Genomic DNA, 25,923 nt, shown 5'->3' with positions numbered 1-25,923 from the left:
GTAAATTCCTTGCCGATGGAGGCGGGGGATCAGCAGATGGGCAGGGGAAGCTGCATGGGACTGACATCGCCGGCAGTGCAACTCCACTTTCATTATTGGTTTTTTGTTACATCCCTGGCACATGCCACATGCCACAAGGATATGCCCTCGAAGCCTGGCAAGATTTCTTCCGCCCAGCTCTTTGTACAACCGATAATTAAATCGAACAAAGGCTCAGATTTGACAGTCCCTTGCAGTTCCGCTCGTTTATCAACTGGCGAATCCCGAGTGCCTCGTCCACACTGAATGTGTTTCCATTCGAATCCTTGCCACTCTGAGTCGAGAGCTTCTCCTCCAACAATTAGCAGACATAAACAAATGGCTTAGCTGATTCTCAAGAGATCTTATGAGTTTATTTATATATTTTTATAAAAAATATGTGTTGAATATGGAATTTCCTACAAACTGACAGCTTAAAAGTTTTGGGTTCACTTGGGGTCGAACTAAATAACTTGGCTCTTACTCTAAAGCTAATTTCTGATAACCATAAAAAATAAATGTATAACAATTTTGTGTTCATAAATAACTATAAAAAATTCTTAAAGCAATTTTAGTTTACTCTAGCTGCGAGTTTTTAAATTCTATAACTTTGACTCGAAATGTTAAGACCTCAAGATACACGTGATTTAAGGCCCTAGCGATTTTTATTCCATAAAAAGGAGATGGGTTCTATAAACCCCTCTTTAGATACATCATAATGACCCTGCTCTAAAAATGATTTGCCCCATTTCGAATACTTTCCCTAGTCATGGTAAGATAATATTTGCATTATTTGCGAGCTAGTTTCTCTAGATATAGCTGCTCTTTGATGTGGAAGTAGGGGAAGTCTGGGGCAATCCATTCCGCGGACAGGCAGCTAATTAGGCGATCAAGGACTGCCGGGGGCTTGTCAGAGAACGCCCCCATGAGCGTCATTAAAGGGGGTGGAAAATCAATAGCTCTATTATTTGGCGGAATGTCGGCGGCCAAAACGAGGCGACTTCGCTTAACTTGACTCCATTCGATGTGTTGATTGACAGCCTAATTGAGGTTTCTTGACTTCTTCAATTGGGGGTAGGCCATCGACCGTTTTCTGTTTGTGCTAATAATAATATTGTTGTTTTAATATCGGGACAGCGGCAGCAGCGGGGGAAAAACAACAGCTTGTTTAGTTAGTCATTAGACGGGGGGTTAAAGGTCTCACACTTCGACCGCACCAAACACATTAAATATTTGCCGAAACTCGCACTTGATTGGTATTGTTGTGGGACTTCCGTTTTAATTTTTTATTGATTCAACTGTTTAATGTCAATTGCTGTGCAAATACCAATCAAACGCTTGGTTTACGCAATTAAGAAGCAAACACCTCTCCAGCTGCAGACATTTCCCCGCTCCTAATTAGCATTTACATTGCGTGCAACATACTGCAAGACATAAAATTAACGCCAGAACGATGTGTACCGCCCCCTTTGGATTGATTCCCAGCCTTCAATTTGATTTTCGGACAAGGCACTCGATGAAAGTTCTGATGGGATGGTCATTAAAAAGTCTGAGTGGCCAACAGAGTCGGGCTATTCACAACTTTTTGTTGTGCCCAACTTTCAAAGGGTTGATTGAACTCTTTATTCGTGGAAAAAATAAAGCACCACAAATAATACAAAACCTGGTGAGAAAAGTTTACAAACATTTATTCGTTGTTTGGTTCAATGTCCCATTGATGGGAGGACTGCAAAACGACGCGGAACTTCCGTTTGTGGACTCAATTATGTGGGATATCAATTGGAAAAAGTTTGTGCTTGTACTAGGAATTTATAGGGATTATTTAATACCCTGACAGAAAAACTAGTGACAAACTTAACAAATTTTTCTAATAAATAGTGACACAGGATAACTTAAAAAAAGCCTGAAGGTATGCAATGAAAAGCTAGATCGCAGGACTACTAGGCCTTAATTAAATATATCAGTGCATACTTTTAGACCCCTTTTGTTGTTCATTTAGAACTACTTTCCTAAGTTTTGGAGCACCCTCAAAATTCTTGCAGTGGATTTTATTTCATGTTCCCTAATAAAGTGTAGACCCGCAGACAGTTGGCCAAAGAAAACTATCAAGCCGAAATAATCTCCAACGGAAAACAGCTTTCTAGTGTTTTAAAATGATTTCGAGTGGCACTCATGTGCTGCAAAAAAATTTCAAACACAGCGCGATTTCCGTTTGTGCTCATTCAAATCACATGCAAAAACTATCTAGCATACTTTTTGGCACTTACACAAGTGCAAACGCCAAGGAGTCAAGGCTTGGAACAGTTCCAGATCTGCTGAAAGCCAGGTCCTTTGGCTTCGCGGGGGTAAGACGAGGGGCAGAAAGGAAATCCAAGCCGAAACGGAAGCGCATAGCGCTGAAATAAAGTGTTGCATACTGTTCGGGGCAACAATAATAAAATATTGCATATTTTGCGGCTACACCAAATCCAAGGCAAGCAATCCGTTTTATGGCACTTGGCACGAGCATATTTACTTTGGCCTTAAGCTTGCCACAATATTATTTATTACACAGCTCTGGCACAGATTTTAATCGGTTTTCTTGCGGTCTTATTTATGGATTTAAAAATGCGTTGACTCGATTTGAAATAGGTTTAGGTACCTACTGTTAATGTGTCATTTATTTATGTAATATTAAATTAATGTATTAAAAGTTTTTTTAATTTAAAACAATATTATAAGTTGAGTCCCAAAGAAACAAGGAAGAAAAACAAAACCTACAAAATATTTCATATTTTGTGTAGCATACTTTTTGGCAGCCTTGGAAGTGATATCAAACCTCTGAAGATTTTAATATTATATTTTAACCTTATATAAATTCGTAATAAAGGGATTATTACTTATTTTTATTACACAGGTTCTCTTGCTTCTTCTGTTAGGGTATCCCAGTTCTGGGGTACCTTTAAGGTCCAGTTCCTAGCCTTTCTTTAGTTGTTTATGCTCAGCTGGCTGCCACCTTGCTTTTTCCACCCACTTCCCAAGGCCCTCTGCTTCCAATTTCAAAGTGAAACTTTAATGGCAACAAATGCTCCCCCTGGCCAGGACCATCGCCATTTTATATTTGATATTTTATTACATTACATTTCCCTGGCTTATTACATTTTGGCTTTTAAGCTGTTGACACAACTTGATTTCCGTGCGACCCGGGTTTTTCGGGCAGAAAAAGAGGGAGAGTGGCCTGGTCAGTTTCCGTACATCCGCCCACCCATCCAACTCGTTTTGTTTCAGCTTCTCCCCTTCAGACAGTTTCGACTTTTTCCCTGCCTGGGTTTTCACTTTTTGGAAGTTGGAAGTCTGCCGGCTGACCCAGAAACAAAGTGTGTCTAATGGGTTTCTGTTATGTTTTTTGACATTTTGGGAATAATGTTTCCGTTTCCGGTTTAAGGTGTGCTGCGCTCTTCTACTCGTACTCTCGTATTTTGCTGCAATTTCCGTATGTCCCCAGTTGGGGCCAGAAATAAGGTCAACTTTTAAGCTGGAAAAAAAATCATGGGGCAAAAAGTGAAAAGTCATGGAAATTTCCGCCTTTGCAAATTCTTTTGGCCCTGCGCGGGAGATCAACATCAAAGATGTGCCATTCCGATACTGCCAGCTAATTTCAGCGCCGTAAACATGACAACCTAATTATTTTTTCCATTCCAAATTCCACCCACTCTCGACGCCGCCGACTGTGCAGCTGTGATTAATGGAGGAAGCTCGACTGCGACATTTGCATACGAAATTGAAAATAAATATTTGCACTGATAAATAAAAAGGAGCCAGCGACAGAAGGGAGCAGCCTGCTAATTGCACTTTGACTTTTCGAGCGTGTCCTTACCAGTATACAGATCTACAAAAATGCCACGACTACGAGATATCCTGTTCTTACTTGGTGTTTCTGTGAGCATTCCATAGATTTGCCAGTAAAAACTAGTTAAATTAAAAGTATTTTGCAAAGCTGTCGAAAAGTATGCAAGCATATTTATTGAGTTCAGAAGTATAGATACATTTTTAAACAAATATTTTTTACTGCATACTTTTAGGCAACTTAATAAATTTTTTCAAAACACTCCAAAAAATTTTAAAAAATACATGTACAACAGGGTAGCTCCATATTTTAAAGGCTTCCAAATAAATGTGTCAAATATTCCACAAGTACCGAGTAGAAATATATCGTCACGATATGTATACCATCGTAGATACAAGGACAGATGGCTCGCGTCTGGCGCAGGAAAATTAGCAAAGTAATTCGCGACGCCAGCTGAGGAGTCTTTCGTCAGGACCTTGAGGCCTCTTCATGTCAGCAGACAGGACACGTCTGGAGGGTGCTCGATGTCCTCGTTTTGCTCGCTTTTCCCGCTTTTCCTCGCTTTTCCCCGTCCTTTACCATACCTTCCGGCTGTCCTCGTCTTTGGCGCCATTTGATTAATATATACTTGCCGCTCGTCGTCCTGTGATTGTCTCGCTTTATTTTCGACAATCGAAATTAATTGGACTGCTTGAGGAGGTCCTGTCTGCGCTTTGTTCTCAACTTTCAGCCCAACACCTGGCGGCGTCTGTCAGGGTTAACTTTGCCGCGGAACTTCGAAGGACCCATACCGCCCGGAGCTCTGTCTGCGGGGACAACAAACGCAAAGCTTAAAATGCAAAAATCAATAAATTTAATTAAAGCGGTTATTTAAAGTATCGGCAGGGAATTATGGGTTTTAAGGGATGTCATTAGAGTGCCGTTGGAAAGGTAATCCGTTGCCTGTGTAGCGGATATATGTTTAATTTGAATTGAATTATGTCTAAATTGATTCAATTAAATTGTTCTTTTGTGATTATGGTATGAACTTGGGATTGGAGTTTTAGTTGAATAATTTTAAAGTAACATTAAAAGAGAAGAAGAGAAACGGATATCTAATAATATAAATGATAATATTATTTAAAGATAATTAATTAATCAAAATAATAGCTACTAATTATCAACCAAATAAAAAATTATTAGTTACAGCACAAAAATATTAAGTCTCTAAAAGCTTCAAATATTTTAAAAATATTTGTCGGTTATTGTTCAATTTATTGAAAACACGGTTTTAAAATTTTATGGACCGGGTCATAAAAGAATGTATAAAAAGCATTACTGTTTAAAAAAGCATTTAAAGCCTGTGCCTTAAAACATCCATGCCAATGACATTTACTTTGTTTAGTTTATTCGGATTCCCAACTTAGTCAACCTAATTTGACCTTAAGGCTATTTCCATTTATGGTTCAATATATGGGTTCTAAAAATGTTAATACCGATGAGTTTGCATAGCCATTCAGCTATTTTCATCGAAAATCACTTTGGTATTTTTGTGGAAATCATTATATTTAAGAGGCATATTCCGGCAAACTATCGCTTTCATCCTCGACAATGCCAATCAGTTGCATCCCCTGGGCCACAGAGCCCATTATCATTCCCGGCAAATGACGGCTATTCATCCGACCCTTCCAAAGATGTATATATAAACGAATCCCATATTAGAGCATGTGTATTCATATTTACTATTTGCGTGGGCGTCATTATCGTTATTAGAGCTCATTAGCAACGTCATTGGGAAGCCAAAAGAGGGCGATTCCTTGTATGGGTACTGTTTGCTCCTTAAAAGGATGTGGGTGGGCTTAGTCCTAAGTGTGTGGGACGAGGGAAAAGCTAAAATCCATCAGCTTTAACGTATAGAAAAGATGAGATAGGCCCTAAAGGTTTATTGAATGTAAGCTAATTTGGTTCCTAGAACTTACGGTCTTGAATGAATGGTTATATGTTATCATGCCTTGATGGGCTGTTATATTGAATATTATAATTAAAGCCAAAATGGCCTTTGTTCAGTATTAAAAATATCGTATTAATTAACGTAATTCTTAAGAAATACAACCGCAAATTGGGTAGGAACAAAAATTAACCTGGACCTGAAGAAGATATGAGCACGGCTGCAGCTGGAGAAAATCCGAAGATACGGACAGGAAAAGCAAACAAAATTACCGCGATGCACTGACAGGGCATTTATCACTGGGGGAAAATCATTTGACTTTTTAAGAAATACAGTTATATCAATAAGAAAATTTAATTTAAGAGTTTAAAAATATATTATATTTAAAAAGATAGTTTCAAATGAACATTTTTTAAAAATATTGTAAGGACATTTTTTGCGCAGTCATTATATGCAGATAAATCCTGCAATGGCTTGCTACATTTTCTATTGATTTATATTGACCTATATTTATGGTTGTTGTAAGATATATCGAATAATAAATCGCATTTTACCTCAGTGCATTGAGGGCAGTTCGCCTTGGTAAAGCCCATTGTCATTTGCAAACGGTGCGAACTTAATTTCGTTATACCGCCTCCTCCCGCTGCCATCTGAATGTGAATCTGAATCTCAATCCGTATCCGAATCTAGATCAGAGTCACAATCGCAGTAGCACTCGCAGTGCAGTGTACATACGTGGGGCAAATGCCTGCCGGAAATCGTCTGCAATGTGCGAGATAACAATTTTCGTGCCCTGACCAAGGCAGTTGGTCCGAATATCCACCCACCAACCCACCGACCACACTCATTATTCGTAATGGCGCTGATGGTGATGATGACAACAGCACCGCCATGGCCAACACCACCAAGTGCAGATGAGATGAGGACGCGGAGGAGGATTGGGGATGGCGTTTGGGGTCGGGGATTCCCCCCGAACAATGGGAATGCCATTGCCGTATTCTGCATTTCAGAGCTTGTATTCCCGTATTGCATGTTGTGTGTGTTTCGCTTGGCAGGACGATCCAGAATGTCGTCGTAACATTTAATTTCCGTCAACGGGCGTTGGTGATTCGAAAGGGGTTTTTCGGACCAGGGGGTTCCTCTATAGATGGTTTCCACGTAGACACAACATGTCTGCGGCTAATATAAAACGAAGAACGCCATGACAAACGAGTTCAGCCAGAACAGACATGCTGACCACAGTGAATGGAACTACAGCAGCGATGATGATGAGGATGATCAGGATGATGAGGATAATGAGGGCGATATTTGTCCAGCCGAAGCTTATCCATTCCACTGCGGCAATAATCATTAGGCATGTGCATTAGGGTTTGTTTGCATTCAACAGTTTTGATTGCTGATTGTACGGGAGCTCGATGGCCAATAATAGGTGGGTTATTGGGTTAAGTATCTTATCTATAGGGGTAATTACTTCTTTATGAACTGGTATCATTAAGAAATACCAAATTGCTTATGAATATTAGTAAAAAGGTTGAATTAGGCTTAGGCTTTAGGCAAAAAGAGAGATCGATAGGTTTTTGAAATCAATTGTAAAGGTGCCCAAAAGTATGCAACACTATTTTTTCAAGGCTGACCGAATAATGAATTTTTTTGCAGCATACTTTCAGAAACCTTGGTATTTTGGTTGATTTATTAATTCTCGTTAAAATTAAATATCTCCTAAAAATATTTCCTTTGTGAACCTCCGTAATTTCAAACATAAAACAAACATTTTTTGAGTTCCTTACCAAATAAGTAAAACTCAAAAAATTCCTTTTAAGTATATTTAAAGAATTTGAAAAATTCATTGCCGCCCAACAGAGCTCACCTTGAATTTGCTAACAAAAAAAATTAAGTAATTAAATCGTGCTTAAGGCCATCAGCAACGGCAGAAATAACAACAACAATAACATTGGCAGGATAAAAAAGGAAAATATGTAAATGTTGTCATAACGAAAATGCCGCAGAGAATGGAAAATGGCCCATCTGGACGAGTCGGAGGACCTGCCTCCGTGAGGATTAAGTGCTTTGTTCTTGCCATTGCTGCAGGAGCATGGGTATGGGGATGGGGACGGGGTCTTCGAGAATGAATTTCAGCATATATTTTATGACACTCGACTTTTATATATTTATATTCTGTCTGTCTGACTCACTGTCCTCACTGTTTGTCTCCCTCTTGCAGCATGTCGCTGGCTCTTTCCCACAAGGACTACGCAGGACTCGCCGGCTGCTCGGCACTCGCTTTTGTCCTGTACCTAAACACACTTAACGCTGGATTTGTCTACGATGACAGGTGAGAAAAATTTAACCGAATTAAAAATTCCATATGTCAGCCGGTTGACGAAGGTAAATGGTTTGGTCTGGTCTGGTTTTGTTTGGGTCCCTTGGCTTTTCCGCTGATGGCCAAAGGCAACGTTTTGTCGCCAAACAATAAAAATAAAGGGAAGGCAACCGAAAAATACAAAAGTTTATTATTAATTGTGCGCCAAGTGCCGCCATTTATTTGATAAAATCACCATCATAAATTCTCGACCTGCCTAATTGTAAAACTTGAAGCAGACCAGTTGCTGGCTTATCGCCTGGGTATTGTTGATATATACTATATATTCGCGGGGGATCGAGATCCAGTGCCATTGTCAGAGTCAGACGGCGATGGAGCAAATTAAAAAACAAAATGTTGATTTATGCCCCTGAGCTGAGACTTGGTCTCCTTCTTTCTCGCACTCACCTGGCCGCATTGAAATGCTGCAAACGCAAACGAAATTACCCATAAATATCAAAAGTCATGTACAATGGACAGGAATTTCCCCAAGGACTCGCCCAGGCCCTGCCCCCCACCACCACAACAACAATGGGTCTAGCTCTCCAGCCAGGATTCAGGAGTCAAACCCGGGTGAGCTTTCTGACCATTCCGGCAAACAAGTGACTCCTGTTCTGCTCCTGGTTTTGAACTACAATGCCGGCGAACAATTGTCCTGAAGGAGTTGTATGGGTGGGGGTCGGGGGCATAAAGGAGTGTATAGGAATGAGAATGGGCTGGCCAAGTTATGCACAAAGTGCTCAGCTCCGATGTAGCTCGTTATTTTGTGCTGTCCAGAAAACAAGCGCAAAACTTACCGCCTCGCACACACAAACATTCGGACAAATAATAAACGCAACTTATGTAACTCAGCTTCCCCTTTTTGCCACACGGAAAGTTGTATGCCAGTTTATGTTTTTTGCTCGGGCGGAAGGTCCTGCGGTCACTTTCACGCAGTTGCCAACACCAGTTGGAACAACGGTCGGAAAAATGCACAGAAAAAATATCTGAATACGGTTACTTTTTCTTTGAAATTTCCAAATTTTAGAAGAATTTTATACATTTAATAACATTAAATATATGCCAACTAAATTTCTTTACTACATAAAACAAGTATTAAAAAAGGGTTTTAAAATTTTATTTCAATAGAGGACATCTAATTCCATAATTTTTTAGAAAAGAAAGCTCGTCTTTCCCACTTCTAAACTTTTTTTTAAATAAACACAACTATGATTTTACAAGGTTGTCTTACTATAAAAAGTTAAACGACTTAATAAACTTACAAAGCTGTCTTAAAAATCTTGTCTGTATCTGAAAGATAACGTTAATTTTTGTTGCATACTTTTATGCACCTTTATAAGTAATTTCAAAACAATAACTTAAAATAACAATTGTATTATTTTTGTAAAAACTAATTAGATTAAGCTACCAGTCTGGTGGCAGTGTGCTAATCTTAAGAATAAAATTTCCACATTAATAAAAAAAAAAATATTTCAAAGATTTTTTCTCAGTGCTGGAGCCTACCTATCGGTCGGTTCTTTCGTATGCTCTGCGGTCATCCCACAACATGGCCACTGTGACCACACGAGCACAAGTTATTATTGTCAAGCCGGGCCAGACAAAACATGATTTATTAAACGGCAGAATTCCCTTCAATTTGTTTCCTATCAACTGGATAAAGACCAATGGCTTGGCCTGGTGATGGGGAAGAAATTATTTTGGCACAAGGGAAGCTCGAGGCTCTGTTGTTGGCAATTGTTAAAGAGAGAGATATGTGATTTTAATAAGTTATGCTCGGAAACTTTTTGATAAAGTGTGACGCTTAAGAAGTTTGCCAATAAAGGAACTAATGGGATATAATTATGTGTGATTGGTGGCTGTACTCTATTACTTATAAGCTTTTATTAATATATAAAATATATTTTTATATATATTTCCCAATTTATAATATATCAAAAGTATCTTTGCACCTTTAATGGCCCGATTCACACACTCGGAAACTTTTTGATAAAGTGTGGTGATCAAGAAGTTTGCCAATATGATTAGTGGCTATACTCTATTCTTTATAAACTTTTAATAATAAATTTTTTATATATATTTCCTAATTTATAATATCTTAAAAGGAATTCTGCACCTTTAATGGCCCTGGTTTTATTGGTCACCCGATTCACACCATCAACTTGATATATTTCCATTTTCCCCAAAAAAAAGAAAACCTTGCCAAACATCCCCCAATCTGCAGTCTTACAATAATTTATGTGCCGTATTAAAAGGACAGCGACAACAACAACAACAAGAGTAGCAACACCGGCTGTAAAAAATCAACAACAGGAGTAACAACGTTACGTATACGTAATTTTGATGGCACACAACCACCGGACGCTAGGCACTCTTCACAAACGATGGGTGGGTGGTTGAGTGGGTGTTTGTTTGCAACCAGAGTACCAGAATTTTGTGCTCTTTTTTCTTTTGTACCTACACCTATAGGTATACCTATATAAAATCGAAAATTTTCACTTTACATAAGCACCAACGGCAGCAACAAATACAAATGTTGCGGGTAGCCAGGAAAATGGTCGGGGAAAATGGAGGGCAGGCACAGAACGGAAGGCAAGAATGGTGTCCACATTCGGTGCTGATGCTATGATATATTGTCTTCAACAAAAGCCAACCACAGTCCTGTTTGGCTGTCCGTACTTTTGTGTGCGGCCGATGTGAGCCCCACAGTGGTGTAGAGGGTTAAAATAAGGTTGAAGATTTTAAATATTTAGTAATATTTATTCGTAATATTGTGAAATATTTTAACTTTTTTGTTCAAATATCAAAAATGTGTGAATTTTTTTTAATGATATTTGGCGATGGATAATAAAGTTGGCGCTGTATTCTCAGGAAAACCAAAAACTTGGGTTCTAAAGAATTCGCTCGAATTCGTATTCGTATAAATTCCGAATGACTCTGTAAGACCCCAAAATCAATATATCAATCAATCACTAAGATAAGTTTAATGCTTTTATATCATTAAAGAACAGTTAACCATGTTTATAAATAATATACTAAAAATTGTGATCGCTGACCTGAGATATTTCACCATTTCCTAATTTTTCTTTCTTATTTTTTAAATAGTTCACTTTTAAATTTATAAAAACATTTTAATTATATTAAAACATTTTATTTTTATAAAAACATTGTATTTTTAATATGATGTAGGTTTTCTATTAATACACCTTGGTTATCACTTGGACACCACTGTGCACCGTGTGTGTTGTGGATGGCTGTTCCTCCTCGATTGCCTGAGACTTGGTTCCTGCTCCTCTGTCTCCTCCTCAGGATCCTGATCCTGTCTCTGGCCTCCTGCTTGAGTTGAGAGTGAAAAGCGAACGATAACGGCAGCAACATGCCGCACTTGTAAGCTGCTTGAAGCCTTCCTTTGTTGTTGCTGTTGCTGCTCCTGGCCGCCCCTAAAAGACCCCCTCATCACCCACAACCCCCCGCACCCCCAACACCACCCCTTCCCCTTGTTGTTGTTGCTACTTCCGCTGTCGGTGGGTGTTGATGTTTTGGTTGTTGGCCTTGCTATTGCTATTCATTCACTAGTTACGATGATAAAGCACAAAAAAGGGAACTGCGGAAATTCTGCTGATGACGATAATGTTGACGCTGACTTCAAGGAGGTGACTTCTAGACCCTGCTGGGTCGGGAGTTAAGCCCATCCCCCCAGTATTCGTAATACCCGCAAATAGAAAGCTTTGTGTGCATCCGCCTCGAGGTATGCAATGAAATTTCTTTTCAATATTTGAACGTTACCTTGGCACCGCCTTGCAAATGAGGCGTAGAACAATTTTCGGTTCGTTTATGTTGATAGGGGATGGCTGGCGAAACGCTTACAGCCCTCAAAATAGTACAAGCATCACCCAGAATTTACCCTCGAGCACATCTCCAATACAGCAGACTTCACACGATTAGAATCATCTCGGTATTATTTATGGCAGATATTAGGAAGCTTTGTTAATATTTGATAAAATCAAATAAAGGAATGAACTAAAATTTTGCAGCTTTAAACTGGGACATTTAATTCTAACAATTTAATTTTAAAAATCCATCAAGCTATGCTTTCAAGCACTATAAATATAAATTGTGAGATGAAAACCATTGCAAATATCTTCATAAAGGGTGCTCTGAAATCATACGAATTTTGAAAAAAGTTACAAAGGTGTTTAAAAGTATGCAACATTATATTTTGTATTGCCTACTCTTACACTTGGAGTAATTAATAGGTAAATATGGTAATAGTTACTATCAAAAACGAAAATTTAAAGTGGGTTATATATATAATTAAATAACTTTAAGGTATTTTAAAATTAAATCTTTACTTACAATATTAGTGGTAATGTTGAGATAGATTACCTTGTTATTTTACCCACAATTGTGCTGAGCATGCGAGTACTTTCCAACTTAGCAGCTCCTTCATCTGCGTTCTGTGCTTTTGCTTTGTGCTCTTCCGATAAGAATTTGTTTGCTCTCAACGACATTTTTGTGGCTGCTTTGGCGCAAACTAAAAGGGATCTGTTGGGGCTGGGGGGACTGGATACTTCGGAATGCCAATTGAAATTGAAGTGTAGATGAGTGGGTGCCCACACCCGAATAACGCTCACTGAAAAGGCACCACCGACGCAGGTCCTTGGCAATAAGTCTGCTTTATAGTTGGGCACGTCTCTGCGGCGAATTTGTAAACCCAATTTGTGGCACCACCTTCCAGCACCACCACATCCCTCCATTTTTTATTACCATATTCTGGCATTGAAAGAGCTGCACCCACACACACACACGTGCAATAAACCTTGCCACAATTCATATTTCCGGTCACCCATTCCACGGCACTCAAATTCGAATGATAAATAAAATATTAAATTGAAAACCGAATTTTTATTCAAAATGCTCTCTAACTTATGTGTTTGCATATGACTTTTCTTTGGACTTTTTCTTCTCGTCTTTTACCCAATCGCCTCCAGGCTTTGGCGTATATGTATTTGTTTGCACAACCTTTGAACTTTTGTATAACCCAAAAGACCCTAAAACTACAGCCAGAGGCAGAAAAAAGCTTAAATAAATATCTCCGAACATAAATTCATTATTTAACCAGCGGAAATTTAATTTACAATTTAGAATTGAAACGATATCTTTGGCTTTTCACAAAAAATGTGAATTTAAGTGAGAGTAATCAAACGAATGTTAATAAAATATTTGAACAAATAAATATTGTATGGCTAGGCCAAGCATTTAAGGGCAAATATTTAATGTAAATATATTAAACGCCTTTGTCTATTTGGTTAAATTTTTAATTTATAGCCCAGCAGCTATGAACTCCCTAAATTTTGTACTCACATTATATTAGTTAAACATTTAAGCTGAACACAAGTAATTGATTAGAAAATGCATAATGCCATTTATTCCACCTTAAAGTTATTCAACTCATCAAATCAGTTGACATTGATAGATATATTGATGCAAAATTGCCGTGAAAATTCAGCTCCGAACCCGTCGGTAAAGTTGGAAAGTTAATTAATGACATTTACTGGCAACATCTAAAAACTAATTATGCATAAAATGGCCAGGGTATTATTGCGAGCCCTCTATAAATTTCCACAAACAGGAGCAACAACGCCGATAACAAACTAACCCTGATTATATGGCCACCTGACCCGGAGCCACTGTGCCGGCCAAATCGATTAGGCCAACAAGGAGCGCTACAACGGCGAGGCAATTACCAAGGACCCGTCGTCCACTATACAATGACACAGGTCCTGTTTGTACACAGATATAGGTGTACAGCGATATACACACCAGTGTGTATCGGTGTGTGATGTTTTACAACAAAGGCACAAAATACGCCAACAAATCGGCAATTAATCAAGCCGCAAGTGCACGGCAAGGACGAGGGGCGGTGGCTAGGAAAAAGGGGCGGGGCCGGCGAGTCAACTGTCGCTTGGCACTTTAACAATATTTATGCCGAGTGCAAAAACAAAAGGACAATAAAAATGGGCAGACAAGAAATTGCTACCGGTAGATATAATAGACTTTTAAATACACTTCTTTAAAATGATACTTACCTTGACAATGTAGTATAATACACAAATGAATTTCCGAATACCAAGAAATTTAAGTTCCATTATAAATTCGAAACCTAGAACTTAAGTCAAGGATTTAGCACTTTTTATCGAATCCTTTAATAAACATTTTCCCTATAGGGTATAACCCATTATATAACCAAAATGGCCTAACCCAGATCTCCAACCAATCCAAGTAAAAGCTGAATAAATAGGACGAGGGGCGCTGGCACAAGTGGTCCCATAGAATTCAGGACTCTCCGATTTCGTGTAGCAGGAAAGTCGAGACGAAAGGAGTCAAGTTGAGGAGATCCGGCCACTTTGGGTAGCTGCAGATAGGAGGTGTGAGAGATGAAGAGATAGACCAGGTCCTGGCTGTACAATTAATCATTTTAATTAATTGGACAGGTGTGCCACAGGTTGCTGTTGCCCATCCTCAGCCACAGTAATGTGAGCCGTGGACACTCAAGAAATAACGACCCACATAAAATCAGCATTAAATATAGCTTGTTATTATAAAATCCGAACCAGCCATTTAAACGACCACGAAAAGGGGAAAATAATTTTTAAAAATAATTATTTTTAATCTTAAAAACATTTAAAACATCTTAAATCCTTGCAGACGCGCTATCTTGGCGAATGGAGACGTGACGGGAGTTCGCCCACTTTCGAATCTTCTGCGGAACGACTTTTGGGGCACTCCTCTGGTGGACAGTGGATCCCACGGCTCCTGGCGACCGCTGTGCGTGCTCAGCTTCCATCTGAATTTCCTGGCCGGCGGATTTACGCCCATGGGCTATCACCTGGTCAACGTAGTGCTCCACTGCGTGTCCACGTGGCTGGTGATCCTGGTGGGGCGAACTCTGCTGCCATCCCGGATTGGAGTCCTGGCCGCCGGCGCTCTTTTCGCCGTCCATCCCGCCCACACGGAGGCGGTGGCCGGATTGGTGGGCAGGGCGGATTTGGCCGCTTGTGTTTGCTACCTGCTCAGCTACTTATCCTACCGCCGGCACATGCTGAACAGGGAGTGGGGTTCCCTGGTCCTCACCATTATCCTGGCGCTGGCAGCCCTTCTCTGCAAGGAGACGGCCATCACGGCTTTGCTCCTGTGCGGACTGTGCGATATCCTGTCTGGCGTTGGACCGGAAAAAAGTGATAAGGTGAGTGACGGACCCTTTTTCTAAGGTTTTCTTTAATTTATATTGTTTTATAATACAACTTTTATAATAGAGTCAGAAATAAACGACTTTAATTTATTGCTATTTCACTATGTTGGGATATTGTATTTTAAATATTGAGATTCGTATTAGACCAGTAATTTTACAAAAAAGTAAACTAAGTATAAAGGAATAAATTTGAGTAAGGGCTGTACGATAGATTATTTTTAAAATGTTTTGGTTTTCTTGAAGTTTATATTAATCTATGTATATCTTTTAACTGATATGAGCGACATTTTTATTTAAATGCACTGTAAAATGCCCTCAAACTACTTAGCATTATTAAAGTGTAGCCCTTAAATCTGAAATTTATATAATTAGGTTACAAATAAGAAAATAAAAGAAGTATTGTTGTTAAAAAATATTTCCTTTTTTCTATAATTCTTTAAACAAATTTATTTGACTATTTCAATTAAGGTATTTAATTTTTTTAAATATATTTAATATCTAGCGCCGCATCCGATCGCTTACCATTTTGGGCTTCACCCTATTGTGCGCAGTGTACTGCCGCCTCAGCCTGCTGCCACGCCCATCAGCCGCCTTTTCGGCCGCCGATAATCCAACGGCCCATGAATCGTGTTTTTGGACAAGGACCCTCACCTTTTTGTACCTGCCGGTGGCCAACTTTCGACTGCTCCTCTGGCCACAGGATCTGAGCTTTGATTGGGGAATGAAGGCAGTGCCGCGGATCAGGACGCTTTGGGATAACCGGAATATCCAAACTGTTGGATTCTACGGATCCTTGCTGGCCGTGCTGTGGAAGAGCTCGGGACTCCGCCGTTCAGCCTCATCGATGGACTTTAGGGAGGTGGCGAACATTTCCCTGCCGCTGCTGAGGCGATTGGGTGGAAATAGCTGCCACAACTGGTTGGGCCTCACCTGCGATTGCCACCACCAACTATCCGCCCCCAGCTATCGTTCCACACCATCTAACTCCTCCTCGAAAAGCACCTCTTGTACGGCTTCCTTGATGGGCATTGCCTTCCTGGTGCTGCCATTTCTGCCCGCCAGCAATCTGTTCTTCTACGTGGGATTTGTAATGGCCGAAAGGCTGCTCTATCTGCCGAGTGTGGGCTATTGTCTGCTCTTCGGCCTCGGTTTCGGTAGTCTCTGGCAGCGGGCGAATGGCTCCTGGCGATCCAGGATGGTGCTCCTCTGCGGCCTGGGCCTGCTCCTTGGAGTCCACGGCCTCCGCACTATGAGGCGCAACTTGGATTGGCGGGACGAGGAGCAACTATTCCGCAGTGCCATTAGCGTGAATCCACCAAAGGGTGAGTGTCTTTATTACTAATATCACTTTTTTTATTTATTTTGGTTTAATATCTATAAGGTTTGTTTACAGCTGTTTAAATTGAATACTTCTTAGACCTTATTTTATATATACTTGAAGTTGTTATATTGATTTTTGGCTGTTCTTAAAAGTTTGTTTATCAAAGATACATAAGATTTTATTAAACGAAACACTGATAAAAATAGAATGATAAAATAAAAATGTCATTAATATTTTAATAAAATACAAAACATAATATTCAATACAATATATATTAAATTAACTTAAGCTTATAGGTACAATGTTAGTTATATTGGATAAGTGCATAAGTTCATGCGCGATTTCAGTACATTTTGCATTTTTTTAATTGCACGAAGACAAATTTCACATTAAAATCAAAGTTAATAGTCGGTTAATTAAATGGCATTTTATAATAGTTCAATTTAATAGTTCCATATGTGGAGTAAAAATAATAACTAATCTGCAACTGATTAAAATTAAAACGAAAAACAGTTAAATTGAGTATGCTTTATACGGATATATGAACTAATTTTTTATCAGTAAACCAAAACTAATGCGAGCACTTTTTTAGTTGAGATATTTTTTTGCGAGCCTCGCATATTTAAATAATAATATGGATATATGTCCTATTTATAAGATGTATTTTATAATGGTTTGCTTATTGGTTAATGTATCTAAAGATATTGAAATGTATATAAATGTATCTTTTTTCTTTTTTCAGCTCTTGGCAACCTAGGCAGCGTGCTCAGCGCCCAGGGAAGATACGAGGAGGCGGAACTGGCTCTGCGGATGGCCCTAGGACATCGGCCCACCATGGCCGATGCTCACTTTAATCTGTGAGTAAACGCTACCGACCATGTGGTGGTGGTTCCCGAAAACCCTTTGCAATTTGAAGCGAAACTCGCGCCTTAGCCGTGCAACATGAAACGTGAATCCACAAAATGATGTCAGTTTTTTGCTGGCAGCCCTTTTTGAAAATTCAAAAGCTCAAAGTGAATGGCTGTCGCGACCTTGGGCATTGGGTGGTGCGATGGTGGTTTGGGTATTAGGGAGCTGCTCTTAATGCCGAATGGCAGATGCTTCTGTAGTCGCTCCACTGTTCCCTCTTCCGTTTGCCGGCAAAAACGTTCGGACAACATCTGAGAAAAAAGCGACAAAAAAAGGAGGAGGAAGTGGGTGGTTGGGTTGGTTGGGTGGTGAAGACTGCCCAGATGCATCGCGCATACAAATCAACTCGGTCAGAAACTTTAGCTCCAGCGCAGAGGGCACATGTTTTGCATCTTTTGGATGGCAATTTGCATGCACTCGGCAGCCATCAACAGCAAATAGCTGCTGGTTTCAGTTTTTTACCCACCCACAGCCCACAGCCACGCCCCCTGGCCTAGCCTTACCCTTCTTCTACTTTTTTTGTTGCCCGTTGTACCAACTCCTTTTGTACCTTTGTAAAAGGGGCTACGGAACCAACGGAACCTTTGAAACAATACGACTGAAATGAATGCAAGGACCATTGCGCACCCTAATCCCCTGCAGATATGCTGTTAATTAGGCCAAAACTGAATGGGTTTTCGAGGCAAACTCAGATTCTTCGAGATACTCGGAATTGCTGGCCGGCAGTTAAGTACACATGGAGTTGTAATTTGCATTTGGAGGCACATGTTCCATTTAAACGGAAGCCAAGGAGGTTCAGATTGAGCTTATCGCAATGTTTGCGGAGAAAACGTTGGCTAAGATTACTTGGTATTATTTGGGAATTATAATTGCATTTATAATCACTCACTCAAAATTCACTAAACAATTTCAGAGAGCCATAAAGGTGTCTTAAAGTATACAACAAATTCCATGTTATAAGGATTTACTCCGATATTTTTGTAACATTGCATACTTTTGGGAACCTTTTTAAATGATTTCAAAACTTTGGCGTTTTCCGTGTTCTTTAACAATTGTTTTATTCCAAAAGGCCTTTAACCCTTTATTATTCCATTTGGTAGTAAAATCTTTTTAAAAAATTGTTATAATCTATTTCGTCTGCGATCTTGTATCCCCAAAGACAATCACGTACATCAAGCGTACATCAATGCAATAAAGCAGCAGCTGCGAGACTTACATTCCTCGGCACTGCGAAACCATTTCCCTTGTCTAACACAATACATAAACAAAAGCCACGACATATATAATGTCCTAGACAAGTATTACAACCATAACATATCTGCGATTTCAATGGGATTTTGAATGGGAATCAGAATGAGAATGGAAAAATAGTAACAACAAAGGAGAAATTGGCATTTCTGCTTACAAGCTGCACTTGATGCAACAATATGAGAAAATAAAACTGCTGACGCATGACGTTGGCATCCTGCTTATCCCCCGCATTTCCCAGCCGTTTTTCCCCATCCCCTTTTCCGCATTTTCCGAGGCCAATGACACTTCTACTTTGGACATATAGCAGGCACACTCGCAGCCAGCTTTGGATAGTCATAGTGCAATTTATTTGCGACCGCCAACTGAGAACGCTGGGCCCGGACTTCCTCGTTCCCAGTTTCCCCCTGGGATTTTGACTGGAGTTTGCTGAAGGGGGGTTCCCCTTGGAGAACCCAGGGTAGTACTATGCATTACGAGAGAAGCGCAAACATGCCAACGCTTAACGAATAGCACTCGACGCCCCATCGAAGGGCACCCTGGGCAGAAAAGCGGAAATGCTTGTCAAAAAATATGTGCTGTAATGGGGAATTCAATTAACATGGCAATCAGTGATATCCACCCAGCTGATACAAATTACGGATGGAGCTTTTTGGAAAATCTGACTAAGGAAATTTAATCTAGATTCCTGGCTATCACTAAAATATTTAATTTCCATATTTAACTTCATATTTCTAACTGTCAACGTTTTAAAGATGTCTGCCACAGAAAATTCTAGGCACTTTTATATTATTTCTAGAAGACACACATATTACTAGGCTTTTAAAAACTCTTTCAACTAATATTTTGTAGGTGTCTAAAAGTATGCCACAATATATTTTATACTCAGAAGTATAATGCATTCATTCGGAAAGACGGCTATCCTTTTTTCACTGCATACTTTTAGACACCTAAGATGAAATTTTTAATTATATTATAAAATAACAAATATATTACGTTACAGAAGTATTTGTTAGTAATAAAATATTTATTTAATTAGACCTTAGCATTAAATTTATATCCCTGCCAGTCCTTTTTGCATTTTTCCCTTAGCAACCACTGTTGCACTGGCGTGCTGACTGTTCCACTCCTTTTGAATATGCAGGACGTCATTTCCACTGCCGGCCGCTCCTCGAGCTTCCCGCCTTCCTTGCACTCGCCCCGAAATCGCCGCATGTCCTTGCAGGACTTGCAAGCAGCCGTTGCTCATACGCCCTGTTGTCACCATTGTTGCTGCTGTCGCTGTTGCTGCTGTTGTTGCTGCTGCTGCTGTCGCCTTGCCGCTTGTTGTTGATTATTGTGTTTGACATAATAGGCTTTACGCTCCAAAAAAGGAGAGCAAAAGACGCACGGAATAAATCCTGTCGCTTTGCTTCTTTGGCAAATTGTAGGTAAATCCCTTTTCGCTCGCCTGCCAAGTCATTTTTCCAGCTTTTCCCGCATTCCCCGCTTGGGGAAAATAGCTGCCGAGAAGCAGCCCCAGCCCAATACAAATAATTGCTGAGAACTCCCGAGAGCCACGGACAATGGCAGCATCTGGGGAACCGAGATCTTCTACCTCATTCATGAATGCCATAATCGTTCCTCGTCGAATTGCCTTCGTTCCGGAAAAGTGAATGCTAAAACTATGGTAAACTGGCGAGGGGAAAATATTTCAATGCACTGAGGCATTTAACCTCGTGAGTGTATTAAGCGCTTTGTTTCCATGGAAGCCCAACAGCCAGTAATTCCGTTTTTCCTCATTTAAATAAATATTTAACCAGAACGTTGATGGCTCCCAAAAAAAAGGAGCCTTTAAACTGCTTATTTGTATGGATTTGTTTATATATGAGCGGATTATAGGCTTACGGCACATTAATGCTCATATTGACGATTATTTTTAACAAGAAGTTTATTTTTAATATGGCTGACTGTATGTTCTAGCAATGTGAGTGAGTGTTGGACTTAAAATTTATTTCATTTATTGCTCAATCAAACATAAACTAAATAGATTTACAAGGAATAAACTAGGAAATAGTTAGATTTAAATCTAAAATAAAGAAATGAGACAATTTTATAAATACAGCTTTTAATTTTAAATGACTTAAACTTTGTAAATCTTTTTAATCACACTTATTACTAGGTAAAATCCATTTACTTATCCCTTCTAATTGGTAACAAGTTCTCGGGCTACAATCTCCGGCCGCATCACAATATCCCTTATAATCCTCCGCAAAGTCTTTGGTAAAAAAATATTAAAAAGCCAACAAGAGAGAAGAAAGAAAATATAACTGTTGACGGCTTAGATGAAATATTAAATAATGTCAATGACACAAAAGCAAAGCGCGAACTTCATAACTGCTAAGGCTTCGCTAGCCTGCAGGTTATTAACTTGGCTCAAAACGATACACGAGACACAGTCGTTGGCCAACTCGGTGGGTGAATCCCTAGCCACTGGCACATTGGCCCCTGACCAAGTCCAAAGTGGTGGGAAGCCCGGGCAGAGATTTCATTTTTAGTGCCGTGGAAAGTATTAAAACGCTTTTCCCGCCCACTTTCGCAACCCAAAAGCCTGCGTTGCCTTTGCAGCTTATCGAAAAGTTGTCTGATTGAATTTTTGCCCTGTCCACTTGCAGAATGCAGCTGAAGCAGCCTCTTTTCCATGGCCTCCCTCTTAGTTACACTATGCAAAATGCGAAAAGGAGGGAAATTCTTTTGAAGAAATGGATGGGAAATTAACAGTATAAATGTGGACTTTCCATTATTTAAAGTTTCCCTAAATGTGTTTCATTTCGACTAAAAAATACGATTAAAAATATATTAAATACACATTTCTCATTTAACACCTAATATATATTTTACCAATAAAACAAAACCCCTAAAAGTATGCAGTGTTTTATGCTTTGAAATGAAACGTTCGGACTTCCGTGCCCAAAATAAAATGTTGCATACTTTCAGACACCTTTTTAAGTGATATCAAAACTCTTTCGACTTAGAATCAGGGTCTTTTGAGCAGTAATTTTTCCCAGAGTGTGCTGCTGGCTAATCTAAAAGTCAGAAGAGGAGATTGAAACATTTACATTATGAAAGCTTTAAGAGCTTGCCAAGCTGTGAAATTGTTATGGCTTGTGGGTGGTGTGTCAGAACTTCCGTTTTCTAATCGAAAATCAATGCCAGGTGCCCCCTGCCCTTCGACCCCGAGGACCACCCATTTAGTTAGAGTAAACCAGCCAAAGTCTTGAGCTCCGGGGTGCCAGTGCGTCGCGGATAAGCAGCTGTTTGTACATTATTTACTCGTAAGCCATCAATAGCCGGGATATCTCTAGCCGGCACCTTGCGCCCTGTGGCTACGGATTTTCAGATCCGGCCACGTGCCACCTTCACACACACCCCGTACCCACCCCACAACCACCATTCCCACTCCCAGAACATAAAGCATCCATCCGACGATGGATCCTGTTGCTCCTTGCTGCCGCGCCAGTCAACTGTCGGGCATTTGTTGTGCTCTTGTGCCGAGCGAGGCTGCTCTGATTTTTAGCTGCAAAATGCCACAGAAAAGGATAAAATGGGGGGGGTTGATAGTGATGGTGGCAGTGATGCCACCAACGGAGGTGGGAAGTCAAAAGTAACAGGCAACCAAACACCAAAACCAAAAAATCACTGAGCTGTATAATTCGATTTCTCGTTTTCACTCTTTCTGCTCGTTTTATTTTCGTTCAGTTGCTGTTTGCTTACCTGCACAAAGTAAAAAATAAAAAATAAAAGAATGGAAAAAACATCAAAACAAATAGAACAACATGGCTTGTTTTTCTTTTGGCCCGAAATGGAATAGTATAAAATAGAATACTCAATATTCAGTTGAGCAAATCCATGCGTTGTTCGGTTGCAATTCGCATGCATTCACTTGGCTCCCTTTTTTTGGTTGTTTTATTTTCACCCCCATCACTACCCCTTTTTTTAAGAGGGGCTGGAATGAAATTGTGGGCAACGAGGGATTTTCAACATGGAATGTCGAATAGCTGCTCATTCGAAAATAAAATTTAAACAAATTCAGCTTTGGATGCGGCGGGCATATGCGAGTGTTTATTGAAAAGTTTGCTCACACCCACTCCAGAGTGTAGTATCTGGTGGAAAAGCTAATCGGTAAATGCCAGGGGTTCGATATGCAAATTTTTTAAATAAAATGGGGGTAACTTGTGTAAAAATGTTTCTTTATTAAAAGTCATCTCGGTCTGACAATGCAGATATCCTTTTTTTAAAGGGTTCAATATTTGCTTTGCTGGATAAAGTCAACAATAAGGTAGAGAACTATTATAAAATATTTTTTAATTTATTTTATTTTAAAGAAATACCTCGAATGTAATATTTACATGCCTGAAAAATAGTACAATTTTATAAAAATTGAACGGATGTATTTCTTATTTGTTTAGCTTAGATTACAAAACCCACATAACACCAAACATAATATTCCTGACTAAGACTATAAGATTTTTTTTACTATAAGGTGGGCCACATTTTCATTGCTGCGAGTACTTTTTTTTTAAGTACAACATTTTTAGCTTATTGTAAAAATCCCCAATTTTTTCAATCGACCCTCTTGTTGATTTTATAGCCTTGTCGCTACTCAACACAAAATTTCAGAGCTCGCTGTTTTGTTTGAATTATTTTGTTGCTGCTGCAGATGTGGCTGGTTTGCAGTAGCAATCTGGTCTCGGGTTTATTTTGCACTGTTTTGCAACGTTACATTCTTTTGGAATGCTGCAAACAAAACGCTGCCTTTATTTAGAATCACTTATCCATGCATACGATCCGTCGAAACTTTGTGTTGTTTATATTTCGGGGGGCCCTCAGACATCCGGGTTTGTAGGGATAACCGCCGCCAGACGACAACTGATATACGTATGCATATGTGCGGGATATTTGTTTGTGGACTGGTCAAATATGGACCTAGATGGTGCAATTCAGTTGAATGTTTCAAAGGGCTGGACGTTGATTAAATGAAGGCAGCCAAAATCAACTTGAAGGTCAGCATTTCGCAATTAGTCGGTGGAAACCGCAGCCAAGCAAACACCAAGTTAATTTACTTCCAACAATTTCGGAGGCTGCATCCCTCAAGTTAAGTAACTTAGCATTTCCTGGGTTTCTCTTTTCCATTTCTCGCATTTTTTAAACAATTTTTTGTATGATTTCTTCTGAGTGAAGAGCAAAAAACTATGAAGAGTGCATTTCCTCAGGAATTCAAGTGCCAAAAAAATAAAGAATGACTTGATTTAAAGTTTGTAATGTATTTTGGTATAATTTAATATATATTCCTACACAGAAATAGAGAACACATAGAGATAAATTTGATATTCGCTTGGTAAATGTATGAGGTATAAATTTTAAAATTAAACGGTGTAAATATTATGTAAAGGAATGGAATTCTTCCCTTTACTACCATATCTTGGTGATACGGCCTGTGACTACAAGTAGATAGAGTTTATACTGAAAATGTATAAGAATGATCATCATATCTTATTAAATTTTTTTTTCTGTGTATATTTTAAATGGAAAATCTATCTTTTTTGTCACTTTTAGGGGCGTGGTGCATCAGAAGCAGATGAACTTCAGTTCAGCAGTTCCATGCTTCCGCAGGGCCATCAGATTGCGTCCCCAACTGGCGGTGGCCTATTTGAATCTGGGCACATCCCTGATCGCCCTGGGCGACCATCGGCGAGAAGCCATCTCGGTGCTGCGAACTGGAGCTCGTCTGGAGGGGATTGGGGTTCGGGATCGAGGGGCTCACGAGGATGCCCGCTACACCTGCTACCTGCAACTGAGTGTCCTTTACCGCTCCGAGGGAAGACTTCAGGAAGCTGCATCGATACTCAGGGAATCCCTAAAAGCTCTGGCTTTGATGGCCCAAACGAAGAGGGCGATGCTGCATCTGCGTCTCGGTGAAATCCTTGCTGAGCTGCAGGATTGGGATGAGGCTGAACACCAGCAGAGATTGGCCCTGCAATTGCAACCGGAGCAGGGAGCAGCATATGTGACCTTTGGCCAGACACTGGCCAGGAATGTAAGTGCACGAAACGCAATCTTGATAATCATGTAATAATATTTTATTGAACTTACAGGGCAGCCGACTTGCAGAGGCAGAGTCCTGGTTCAAAAGAGCCCTGCAGCTGGCACCCTTGGAGGCCAGTTCTCATCACCATTATGGTAAGAAAAAAATGCAAAATAAAGAATATGAATAAATAGATATAAATAAATGTCACATAACAATATATCTTATTGATGGCCATTAAATCTACTGCTAGATTCTATTTATATATATTTTTCAATGCCTCAGGAAATATATTTTTTATGTTAATTTAACTTTTCTTTAATAAGTTCTAGAATATTGTTGGAACCTGGAAATTTTTGCAATAAAAGAAATGTATTGCAAAAAATAAAGGACTAACAAATTATAGATCATCAAAAATATTTTAGTCCAAATAGAAAATTTTTTACGATTGCATTGAAAGAGATTCAAATAAATATTTTACGATAATAATACAGTCCCTTTTTATGATATACTATCCCAAACTATTCCTTTCAGCTGACTTCTTGGAGCAACAGGAGCGCCATCATGAAGCCCTCAGTCTTCGCTTGCGAGCCGCTGCCTTGGCGCCTAACGACTATACCCTGCAATCCTGCGTGGCGGATGCACTGCGTCTGCTTAACCGCCTGGCCGAAGCGGAGCTGTGGTACCGAAAGGCTGTCAGCCTGCAACCACTGGCGGCCCACGCCCATGCCAATCTGGGAGCAATCCTGCAGATGCGAGGCCACCGCAGGGATGCAGTGAAGTGCTATCAGAGGGCCTTGGAACTACAGCCAGGACATGCCATCAGCAGGGCGAATCTGGCCAAGATGAATCTGCACAAGGACACCAATGAATGAGAAGAGAATGAATATACTTGTTGAGAATGTAGGCTTAAATGAATTGTAGATAGGCGAGAGAGATTATCAAATGATTGACGGCATTGTCAATATATTTTTTACAAATAAATAATGAAATGATTGAAAG

At 39.7% G+C, this 25,923-nt stretch overlaps 1 protein-coding gene across 1 annotated transcript in view; it reads left to right on the top strand.

The window, feature by feature from the left end:
- The window catches only part of Tmtc1 (Transmembrane O-mannosyltransferase targeting cadherins 1), a 66,925-nt gene extending 41,002 nt beyond the window's left edge, over nt 1-25,923 (top strand). The window contains 7 exon segments of the mRNA XM_070994282.1: nt 7,993-8,103; nt 14,836-15,386; nt 15,850-16,701; nt 17,443-17,557; nt 24,453-24,933; nt 24,992-25,076; nt 25,456-25,923. Of these exon segments, the coding sequence (XP_070850383.1) occupies nt 7,993-8,103; nt 14,836-15,386; nt 15,850-16,701; nt 17,443-17,557; nt 24,453-24,933; nt 24,992-25,076; nt 25,456-25,796 (2,536 nt within the window). The 3' untranslated portion in view covers nt 25,797-25,923.

This window comes from Drosophila suzukii, chromosome 2L (assembly GCF_043229965.1).
Source record: "Drosophila suzukii chromosome 2L, CBGP_Dsuzu_IsoJpt1.0, whole genome shotgun sequence".
In the NCBI taxonomy this organism is placed as follows: domain Eukaryota; kingdom Metazoa; phylum Arthropoda; class Insecta; order Diptera; family Drosophilidae; genus Drosophila; species Drosophila suzukii.
The sequence above is the reverse complement of the archived record's forward strand: the minus strand, read 5'-3'. Positions and strand labels throughout refer to the sequence as shown.